Here is a 12,101-nt window from a genome sequence, read left to right as displayed (position 1 = left end):
GTATCCCCACCTAGAGGTACCCGAAGGCTGTATCCTCACCTAGAGGTACCCGAAGGCTGTATCTCCACCTAGAGGTACCCGAAGGCTGTATCTCCACCTAGAGGTACCCGAAGGCTGTATCCTCACCTAGAGGTACCCGAAGGCTGTATCCTCACCTAGATGTACCCGAAGGCTGTATCCTCACCTAGAGGTACCCGAAGGCTGTATCCTCACCTAGAGGTACCCGAAGGCTGTATCCCCACCTAGAGGTACCCGAAGGCTGTATCCTCACCTAGAGGTACCCGAAGGCTGTATCCTCACCTAGAGGTACCCGAAGGCTGAATCCTCACCTAGAGGTACCCGAAGGCTGTATCTCCACCTAGAGGTACCCGAAGGCTGTATCCTCACCTAGAGGTACCCGAAGGCTGTATCCTCACCTAGAGGTACCCGAAGGCTGTATCCTCACCTAGAGGTACCCGAAGGCTGTATCCTCACCTAGAGGTACCCGAAGGCTGTATCCTCACCTAGAGGTACCCGAAGGCTGTATCCCCACCTAGAGGTACCCGAAGGCTGTATCTCCACCTAGAGGTACCCGAAGGCTGTATCCTCACCTAGAGGTACCCGAAGGCTGTATCCCCACCTAGAGGTACCCGAAGGCTGTATCCTCACCTAGAGGTACCCGAAGGCTGTATCCCCACCTAGAGGTACCCGAAGGCTGTATCCTCACCTAGAGGTACCCGAAGGCTGTACCCTCACCTAGAGGTACCCGAAGGCTGTATCCTCACCTAGAGGTACCCGAAGGCTGTATACCTACCTGTATGTAGAGGTACCCGAAGGCTGTATCCCAACCTAGAGATAACCGAAGGCTGTATCCCCACCTAGAGGTACCCGAAGGCTGTATCCTCACCTGGAGGTACCCGAAGGCTGTATCCTCACCTAGAGGTACCCGAAGGCTGTATCCTCACCTAGAGGTACCCGAAGGCTGTATCCTCACCTAGAGGTACCCGAAGGCTGTATCCCCACCTGGAGGTACCCGAAGGCTGTATCCTCACCTGGAGGTACCCGAAGGCTGTATCCTCACCTGGAGGTACCCGAAGGCTGTATCCCCACCTAGAGGTACCCGAAGGCTGTATCCTCACATAGAGGTACCCGAAGGCTGTATCCTCACCTAGAGGTACCCGAAGGCTGTATACCTACCTGTATGTAAAGGTACCCGAAGGCTGTATCCCAACCTAGAGATACCCGAAGGCTGTATCCCCACCTAGAGGTACCCGAAGGCTGTATCCTCACCTGGAGGTACCCGAAGGCTGTATCCTCACCTAGAGGTACCCGAAGGCTGTATCCTCACCTAGAGGTACCGGAAGGCTGTATACCAACCTAGAGGTACCCGAAGGCTGTATCCCCACCTAGAGGTACCCGAAGGCTGTATCCCCACCTAGAGGTACCCGAAGGCTGTATCCCCACCTAGAGGTACCCGAAGGCTGTATCCTCACCTAGAGGTACCCGAAGGCTGTATCCCCACCTAGAGGTACCCGAAGGCTGTATCCCCACCTAGAGGTACCCGAAGGCTGTATCCTCACCTAGAGGTACCCGAAGGCTGTATCCTCACCTAGAGGTACCCGAAGGCTGTATCCTCACCTAGAGGTACCCGAAGGCTGTATCCCCACCTAGAGGTACCCGAAGGCTGTATACCTACCTGTATGTAGAGGTACCCGAAGGCTGTATCCCAACCTAGAGATACCCGAAGGCTGTATCCCCACCTAGAGGTACCCGAAGGCTGTATCCTCACTAGGAGGTACCCGAAGGCTGTATCCTCACCTAGAGGTACCCGAAGGCTGTATCCTCACCTAGAGGTACCCGAAGGCTGTATCCTCACCTAGAGGTACCCGAAGGCTGTATCCCCACCTAGAGGTACCCGAAGGCTGTATACCTACCTGTATGTAGAGGTATCCGAAGGCTGTATCCCCACCTAGAGGTACCCGAAAGCTGTATCCCCACCTAGAGGTACCCGAAGGCTGTATCCTCACCTGGAGGTACCCGAAGGCTGTATCCTCACCTAGAGGTACCCGAAGGCTGTATACCTACCTGTATGTAGAGGTACCCGAAGGCTGTATCCCAACCTAGAGATACCCGAAGGCTGTATCCCCACCTAGAGGTACCCGAAGGCTGTATCCTCACCTAGAGGTACCCGAAGGCTGTATCCTCACCTAGAGGTACCCGAAGGCTGTATCTCCACCTAGAGGTACCCGAAGGCTGTATCCCCACCTAGAGGTACCCGAAGGCTGTATCCCCACCTAGAGGTACCCGAAGGCTGTATCCCCACCTAGAGGTACCCGAAGGCTGTATCCCCACCTAGAGGTACCCGAAGGCTGTATGCTCACCTAGAGGTACCCGAAGGCTGTATCTCCACCTAGAGGTACCCGAAGGCTGTATCCTCACCTAGAGGTACCCGAAGGCTGTATCCCCACCTAGAGGTACCCGAAGGCTGTATCCCAACCTAGAGGTACCCGAAGGCTGTATCCCCACCTAGAGGTACCCGAAGGCTGTATCCTCACCTAGAGGTACCCGAAGGCTGTATCCCCACCTAGAGGTACCCGAAGGCTGTATCCTCACCTAGAGGTACCCGAAGGCTGTATCTCCACCTAGAGGTACCCGAAGGCTGTATCCTCACCTAGAGGTACCCGAAGGCTGTATCTCCACCTAGAGGTACCCGAAGGCTGTATCCCCACCTAGAGGTACCCGAAGGCTGTATCCCCACCTAGAGGTACCCGAAGGCTGTATCCCCACCTAGAGGTACCCGAAGGCTGTATCCCCACCTAGAGGTACCCGAAGGCTGTATCCTCACCTAGAGGTACCCGAAGGCTGTATCTCCACCTAGAGGTACCCGAAGGCTGTATCCTCACCTAGAGGTACCCGAAGGCTGTATCCCCACCTAGAGGTACCCGAAGGCTGTATCCTCACCTGGAGGTACCCGAAGGCTGTATCCTCACCTGGAGGTACCCGAAGGCTGTATCCTCACCTGGTGGTACCCGAAGGCTGTATCCCCACCTAGAGGTACCCGAAGGCTGTATCCTCACCTAGCGGTACCCGAAGGCTGTATCCTCACCTAGAGGTACCCGAAGGCTGTATCCTCACCTAGAGGTACCCGAAGGCTGTATCCCCACCTAGAGGTACCCGAAGGCTGTATACCTACCTGTATGTAGAGGTACCCGAAGGCTGTATCCCCACTTAGAGGTACCCGAAGGCTGTATCCCCACCTAGAGGTACCCGAAGGCTGTATCCTCACCTGGAGGTACCCGAAGGCTGTATCCTCACCTAGAGGTACCCGAAGGCTGTATCCTCACCTAGAGGTACCCGAAGGCTGTATACCTACCTGTATGTAGAGGTACCCGAAGGCTGTATCCCAACCTAGAGATACCCGAAGGCTGTATCCCCACCTAGAGGTACCCGAAGGCTGTATCCTCACCTAGAGGTACCCGAAGGCTGTATCCTCACCTAGAGGTACCCGAAGGCTGTATCTCCACCTAGAGGTACCCGAAGGCTGTATCCCCACCTAGAGGTACCCGAAGGCTGTATCCCCACCTAGAGGTACCCGAAGGCTGTATCCCCACCTAGAGGTACCCGAAGGCTGTATCCTCACCTAGAGGTACCCGAAGGCGGTATCTCCACCTAGAGGTACCCGAAGGCTGTATCCTCACCTAGAGGTACCCGAAGGCTGTATCCCCACCTAGAGGTACCCGAAGGCTGTATCCCAACCTAGAGGTACCCGAAGGCTGTATCCCCACCTAGAGGTACCCGAAGGCTGTATCCTCACCTAGAGGTACCCGAAGGCTGTATCCCCACCTAGAGGTACCCGAAGGCTGTATCCTCACCTAGAGGTACCCGAAGGCTGTATCTCCACCTAGAGGTACCCGAAGGCTGTATCCTCACCTAGAGGTACCCGAAGGCTGTATCTCCACCTAGAGGTACCCGAAGGCTGTATCCCCACCTAGAGGTACCCGAAGGCTGTATCCCCACCTAGAGGTACCCGAAGGCTGTATCCCCACCTAGAGGTACCCGAAGGCTGTATCCCCACCTAGAGGTACCCGAAGGCTGTATCCCCACCTAGAGGTACCCGAAGGCTGTATCCTCACCTAGAGGTACCCGAAGGCTGTATCTCCACCTAGAGGTACCCGAAGGCTGTATCCTCACCTAGAGGTACCCGAAGGCTGTATCCCCACCTAGAGGTACCCGAAGGCTGTATCCCAACCTAGAGGTACCCGAAGGCTGTATCCCCACCTAGAGGTACCCGAAGGCTGTATCCCCACCTAGAGGTACCCGAAGGCTGTATCCTCACCTAGAGGTACCCGAAGGCTGTATCCCCACCTAGAGGTTCCCGAAGGCTGTATCCTCACCTAGAGGTACCCGAAGGCTGTATCCTCACCTAGAGGTACCCGAAGGCTGTATCCTCACCTAGAGGTACCCGAAGGCTGTATCCCCACCTAGAGGTACCCGAAGGCTGTATCTCCACCTAGAGGTACCCGAAGGCTGTATCCTCACCTAGAGGTACCCGAAGGCTGTATCCTCACCTAGAGGTACCCGAAGGCTGTATACCTACCTGTATGTAGAGGTACCCGAAGGCTGTATCCCAACCTAGAGATACCCGAAGGCTGTATCCCCACCTAGAGGTACCCGAAGGCTGTATCCCCACCTAGAGGTACCCGAAGGCTGTATCCCCACCTAGAGGTACCCGAAGGCTGTATCCCCACCTAGAGGTACCCGAAGGCTGTATCCTCACCTAGAGGTACCCGAAGGCTGTATCTCCACCTAGAGGTACCCGAAGGCTGTATCCTCACCTAGAGGTACCCGAAGGCTGTATCCCAACCTAGAGGTACCCGAAGGCTGTATCCCCACCTAGAGGTACCCGAAGGCTGTATCCCCACCTAGAGGTACCCGAAGGCTGTATCCCCACCTAGAGGTACCCGAAGGCTGTATCCTCACCTAGAGGTACCCGAAGGCTGTATCCTCACCTACAGGTACCCGAAGGCTGTATCCTCACCTAGAGGTACCCGAAGGCTGTATCCCCACCTAGAGGTACCCGAAGGCTGTATCCTCACCTACAGGTACCCGAAGGCTGTATCCTCACCTAGAGGTACCCGAAGGCTGTATCCCCACCTAGAGGTACCCGAAGGCTGTATCCTCACCTAGAGGTACCCGAAGGCTGTATCCTCACCTAGAGGTACCCGAAGGCTGTATCCCCACCTTGAGGTACCCGAAGGCTGTATCCCCACCTAGAGGTACCCGAATGCTGTATCCCTACCTCTATGTAGAGGTACCCGAAGGCTGTATCGCTACCTGTATGTAGAGGTACCCGAAGGCTTTATCCCTACCTGTATGTAGAGGTACCCGAAGGCTTTATCCCTACCTGTATGTAGAGGTACCCGAAGGCTGTATCCCTACCTGTATGTAGAGGTACTCGAAGGCTGCAGGGTCCCTCCTGAGCAGGTCTGCTGGATCCTTAGGGAAGAAACAGATGCGAAAGAGACACTTCATCCCCTGGAAATACGTCCTGTGCACCACCTGAGGAGAGAGAGGGAGACGGCATGAATAACACCTATATCATAACAGCTTCCTTCCTGTCACGGTTGTCGTAAGAACAGGACCAAGGCGCAGCGGATGTTGAGTTCCACATATTAATTGCAAAGTGAAACTTAAAGAAAAAACAATAAATCAATAAATAAACAACTAAACGTGACTACGTGGTGCACAAACACAAACACAAAATAATATCCCACAAACACAGGTGGGAAAAATAGCAACTTAACCCAATTAGAGACAACGATTACCAGCTGCATCTAATTGGGAATCATACAAAAACACCACCATAGAAAATATAAACTAGAACACAACATAGAAATGATAAACTAGAATACCCCCTAGTCACGCCTTGACCTACTACACCATAGAGAAACAAGGGCTCTATATGATCAGGGCGTGACAGTACCCCCCAACCCCAAAGGTGCGGAATCCGGCTGCAAAACCTGAAACCAAATGGGGAGGTTAGGGGTGGTGATTAGTGTCGGTGGCGGCTCCGGTGTAGGTCGTAGCCCCCCCCCCAGACCCCGGATCTGGCCATTGCACCGGGCTGAACGCCGTGCCTGGACTGGGCATCGGCACAAAGGAGGACTCCGGCCATGGAGCTGGGTTGGACGCCGTGCCTGGACTGGGCACCGGCGCAGAGGGAGGCTCCTGCCAGGGAGCGGGACTGGACGTCGTGACTGGACTGGGCACCGGCGCAGAGGGAGGCTCCTGCCAGGGAGCGGGACTGGACGTCGTGCCTGGACTGGGCACCGGCGCAGAGGGAGGCTCCTGCCAGGGAGCGGGACTGGACGTCGTGCCTGGACTGGGCACTGGCGCAGAGGGAGGCTCCTGCCAGGGAGCGGGACTGGGCGTCGTGCCTGGACTAGGCACCGGCGCAGAGGAGGGCTCCTGCCATGGAGCGGAACTGGACGCCGTGCTTGGACTGGGCATCGGCGCAGGGGAGGGCTCCGGCCATGGAGCTGGACTGGACGCCGTGCCTGGACTGTGAACCGTCGCCAGAAGCTCTGGACTGGGGACCGTCGCCGGAAGCTCTGGACTAGGGACCTTCTCCGGAAGCCCTGGACTGGGGACAGTCGCCGGAAGCTCTGGACTGGGGACCGTCTCCGGAAGCCCTGGACTGGGGACCGTCTCCGGAAGCTCTGGACTGGGGACCGTCTCCGGAAGCCCTGGACTGGGGACTGTCTCCGGAAGCCCTGGACTGGGGACTGTCTCCGGAAGCCCTGGACTGGGGACCGTATGTGTTCCACATATTTATTGCAAAGTGAAACTTAAAGAAAAAACAATAAATCAATAAACAAACAACTAAATGTGACTACGTGGTGCACATGTGTAACCGATGTGAAATGGCTAGCTAGTTAGCGGTGGTGCGCGCTAATAGCGTTTCAATCGGTGACGTCACTCGCTTTGAGACCTTGAAGTAGTGGTTCCCCTTGCTCTGCAAGGGCCGTGGCTTTTGTGGAGCGATGGGTAACGATGCTTCGTGGGTGACTTGTTGATGTGTGCAGAGGGTCCCAGGTTCGCGCCCGGGTCGGGGCGAGGGGACGGACTAAAGTTATACTGTTACACATGCACAAACACAAAATATTATCCCACAAACACAGGTGGGAAAAATAGCTACTTAAATATGATCCCCAATTAGAGACAACGATTACCAGCTGCCTCTAATTGGGAATCATACAAAAACACCAACATAGAAAATATAAACTAGAACACAACATAGGAATTATAAACTAGAATACCCCTAGCCACACCCTGACCTACTACACCATAGAGAAACAAGGGCTCTCTATGGTCAGGGCGTGACACTTCCCAACATAGTAGACAAACACAGCTAGTCAATGGAAGGTGATACCATGCCATATCGAGTGTAATGTAGTCTATAGATTCTATTTCTATGGCCAAACTGCCATGGTGTGAAGGGATTTGTCCTTGGTAGTGACTCAGTCTGGTTTAACCAGGCTATATTACACCCACACTGCTCTTAGAATGACTGTAGCACGGTAATCAGGAGGAAAGCAGTAACTGTTGGCTCCCTTACATGTGAGAGTGGCTGGTTCTCCTGCAGCAGGTGTAGTCTCTGGTTCTGGTCCAGCCCACCTGACTCCAGCACCAGGGCAAAGTGCTCGATGTAACGCAGAGACAGGCGGTCCTGCAGGGACGAGATCACATCCTAGAGAGAGAGAAAGAAAGAGAGATTTATTTGGAGTTTATGGATAGCATTTATCTCTTAAAATATTTATTAAATATTTAATGTCCTCCCGTGTTGTGATTTTTATCTGTGCAATGTTGATTTTTCTGCTTGTGGCACAAATAATCCAAACTATCCTGTTATCTTCTCCACTGAGGGTTCAGAGGTCATTCCCTATCTGCATTATGATGACCTGCCAGAGGAAAATAAGACATGGCTTTCTATGGGTCCACAATGGCACCCTATTCCCTATAATAGTGCACTTATTATCAAAAGTAGTGCACTATGTAGGGAAAGGGAAGAGTGTGTTATTTGGAACGCATCCCATGTGTCCATAACAGTCAGAGTAAATACAGGCGAGAGCTCTATCTGCTCTCTCACAGTGTTGCATTGGGATCAGTGTTCTGTACTACTAGCTAGGTTTCCATGGCGACAGATTTTCATGTGAATATTCTAAAATCCACAAAGAAAACTTGTGTAGGATAAAAGTCAGTATGTGATGACGTAGTGCACACACACAATATACTTTTCCGCTTACGTTTTCATGTACTGAATACAAATCAAAGTTTTCACCTTTTTCAAATCTACCAATAGTTTTGTCACAAAAACTGTTGCGTTAAATAGCAAATGTGCCTAGTCTGGTTTTGGCACCTGAGCTCTAGCCAACAGCTCGCAGATGCAGTGCTGGTAGCCTAGTCTATAATGAGAGTATTATGGATATGAGCAAGAATATTTTTATTTGTCAAACGGCAGTCAAGCCTCGATCATGACACCAGAATATTTATTGGAAATGAGCATCAAAATCACCCTGTGAAGTTCATCATAAATTATTTCATCTGTAGTGGAAGGACCACACATCATATCATCGTGTGACTCCAAGTTTACTTCGATGTGATGGTTATTATATAAATATTTATGCATGAATCCGTTTCCATCACAATTTCTCACAGAATCAATTTTACTTACACAAAACGATCCCACCATGTCGAACGAACAAATGATCTGTCTGCATTTGTACAATTGTCCTGAAACTTCCTGTTTCCGTCACTGTCGTGTTTAAAAATATATATAATTTACTCGCATAAAAACTGTGGAGGGAAACGTGCTTAATGGTCTCTCTCTCTCTCTCTCTCCTGATCAAAAGTAGTGCACTATATATGTAACAGGGTACCATTTGGGACTTATCACTGAGTGTTCTTCTCTCTGCTTCTTGCCTTGTGGTTTCATGAGGGGAAGATTTCATAACATATTTCAACTCAGACAAATACAGTCCTCGGATAGTGTGTGCTTGTGTGTGTGGAGCCAGCGATCTATCATAATTGGTTGTTTGTGTACTGTGATCTCCTAAATGGAAGGGTAGATGGTGGTTGAATATCCTAGCAACAGAGACGGAGATACATTCACCTTGAATCACAGTGGTGCGGATGAAAACGGACTGTCTGCTAAAACAAAACAAGGATAAGCTGTATTGGCAATATTAACCAAGGATTACAATGACAAAAATCTGCTACACAAACAAACTGTGGATAGAGAAAACCCTTCATTTACTTCCTCCCTCCCTTTCTCTCTCTCTCTCCCTCTCCCTCCCTCTCTCTCCCTCTCTCTCTCTCGCTCCCTCCATCCATCCATTTCGTAATCCCACTCCCTGAATGAGCAGGAAAAGAGATTTCTGAAATCTAATATTGTGCATTAATGAGTCTGGTAAGAGATGTCAGAGCCTGGTAAGAGATGTCAGAGTCTGGTAAGAGATGTCAGAGCCTGGTAAGAGATGTCAGAGCCTGGTAAGCGATGGCAGAGCCTGGTAAGAGATGTCAGAGTCTGGTAAGAGATGGCAGAGCCTGGTAAGAGATGTCAGAGCCTGGTAAGAGATGTCAGAGTCTGGTAAGAGACTTCAGAGTCTGGTAAGAGATGTCAGAGTCTGGTAAGAGATGGCAGAGTCTGGTAAGAGATGTCAGAGCCTGGTAAGCGATGGCAGAGCCTGGTAAGAGATGGCAGAGCCTGGTAAGAGATGTCAGAGTCTGGTAAGAGATGTCAGAGTCTGGTAAGCGATGGCAGAGCCTGGTAAGAGATGTCAGAGCCTGGTAAGAGATGTCAGAGCCTGGTAAGAGATGTCAGAGTCTGGTAAGAGACTTCAGAGCCTGGTAAGAGATGGCAGAGTCTGGTAAGAGATGGCAGAGTCTGGTAAGAGATGGCAGAGTCTGGTAAGAGATGTCAGAGTCTGGTAAGAGATGTCAGAGTCTGGTAAGCGATGGCAGAGTCTGGTAAGAGATGTCAGACCCGGTAAGAGATGGCAGAGCCTGGTAAGAGATGGCAGAGTCGTCTCAGAGCCTGACAGTAGATAGAAGTCATTACTATCCATCTCCTGACTGACTGCTGTATGCCATTACAATATTACAGTATGCACCTCAAATGCCACCCTATTCCCTTTTAGCACGCTCATTTTGAACAGAACCCATAGGGCTTGGGTCAAAAGTAGTGCACTATATAGGGAATAGGGTGCAAGTTCAGACACAGACACAGCCATGATAAAATACTGGTAATTGAAGGAAGTGGGCTTCTCATGACTAGTCCTGTTCATCAAACACTGTGCGGGGAGTCTTACCATCAGTGGTGTCATTAAATATTTTTACGATGGTTATACCAACTGGGCACAGACGTCAGTACGACGTCTAGTTCTGATTTACATTTTGTTGAGTTGTCAACCAACGTGAATAATTTAAAAAACAAGTTGGATTCCCATTACGTTGGATGACTTTTTACAAAATCAAATCAGTTTCTCATGTTAATAATGTTTAATCTGTTGGTGCTACAAAGCAACATTTGTTGTTATATGAAGCTTCACCGCTTGCTCTGTAATATGAGTAGTATTGTACAATGTATTGTTGAACATGATATACTCATATCAAAGTTCCAGTGTGGGATCTCCCCTACTTTTATAGTTATGGCCCATTTAATACAGATAAATGGGCACAGTAGGCAATGTAACCAATCACAGCCCTCCTCTTACTTGTATCATTGCACATCCTGCAAATCAATCATCGCATTCACTCTGTTGGTAATGTTTACAAATTGGATCATACACTGTATACGTACCCTGACAGTGGTGCGGCTGTCAAACGTAAAGGACTTGATCTGACCATTCTCCAGGAACACCTTCAGCACATTAGGTATGAGTAGCAAAGAGTCGTCCTTTAGCATTGTCTGTGAGAGAGAGACAGAGAGAGAGGGAGAGACGCAGAGATAGAGGGTGGGAGAGAAAGAGAGAGGGTGGAGAAAGAAAGAGAGAGCAAATGTAAAACCTTAGTGCCTCTTCTAGCAGTAAGAGAGAGGTAAGATGAGGTATCTGAGAAAGTACTTAAAGGGTTAATATCCTACATCAACATGGTACATTACATTTAATCAACCCCAGAGTAGGGGATCAGGGCTATAATTAAATGAAGTCGGAACTCCGGAACTGTGGAATGTGCAGAGAGAAGTACATTCCATCTAAAAGCTGTTAAGACGGGACCAGGCTGGAGCTTTCAGAGTTCCATGGAGGAGCAATACCTTAAGTGAACCGAGGCAGCCTGAATAGGGACACAACTCAGCTTTAGGACCCCTGCCTGAATATATTGTGCTGTGATTAAAGAACAGCTTACTACATTTCCTCAATGCATCAATTTTATATGCATGCGCCGGTGCTGCAAGTACAATTGGAAGCAAGACGGCTGAATAGACTATAAAGTGTGGTGGTTGCGTAGGCCAGGGAACTGCAGGAGGCACGATGACTCAAGGTTATTCTGCTTTTATCAGCCACTCATCAGAAAAAGTTTCCTCTGCCGGAGTTGATTTCAGTCCAGGTAGGGAGACGGGTCGTGACAGGTACTCACTCTCTCCAGAGGTGGTGTCCTCAGGAGGGTAAATGAGGGAACTAGAGAGAGTTGGTGACTCAAAGACCTCGTTATTCACTGTGCTTTTCTTTAAAAAACAAGGACATTTCTAAGTGACCCCAAACTTTTGAATGGTAGTGTACATACACTCACACATACACCACGTGCATCCACTGATGGTCTGAACATCACTTTGTGAACAGACAGAGGGAGAGTGAAAGAGAGAGGGGAATGGGGAAGATGGACAGTGTAGCCCCTCAGAGGTTGGTAGCCTAGTGGTTAGGAGCGTTGGGCCAGTAACCGAAAGTGCAAAGCACAAGACCAGTAACCGAAAGTGCAATGCACTCAACCTTAATTGCTTCTGTATGTCGCTCTGGATAAGAGGGTCTGCTAAATGACTTAAATGTAATAATATTGAACAACTACTATATCTGATGAGAGGTAATGAAATGATTTCTTCAGTAAATCTGAGCATCATTTAGAAC

At 50.5% G+C, this 12,101-nt stretch overlaps 1 protein-coding gene across 3 annotated transcripts in view; it reads right to left on the bottom strand.

The window, feature by feature from the left end:
• Positions 1-12,101, bottom strand: part of LOC129827342 (FERM and PDZ domain-containing protein 3-like) — a 340,309-nt gene that overhangs the window by 64,981 nt on the left and 263,227 nt on the right. For all 3 annotated transcript variants that reach the window (XM_055888100.1, XM_055888101.1, XM_055888102.1), the window contains 3 exons: positions 10,841-10,948; positions 7,598-7,729; positions 5,419-5,538 (listed from right to left, as the gene is read on the bottom strand). In XM_055888100.1, coding sequence (XP_055744075.1) covers positions 5,419-5,538; positions 7,598-7,729; positions 10,841-10,948 — 360 coding nt within the window. The remainder of the gene's footprint in view (positions 1-5,418; positions 5,539-7,597; positions 7,730-10,840; positions 10,949-12,101) is intronic.

Source organism: Salvelinus fontinalis, chromosome 29 (assembly GCF_029448725.1).
Source record: "Salvelinus fontinalis isolate EN_2023a chromosome 29, ASM2944872v1, whole genome shotgun sequence".
Classification (NCBI taxonomy): Eukaryota; Metazoa; Chordata; class Actinopteri; order Salmoniformes; family Salmonidae; genus Salvelinus; species Salvelinus fontinalis.
This window is presented reverse-complemented; position numbering and strand designations above follow the sequence as displayed.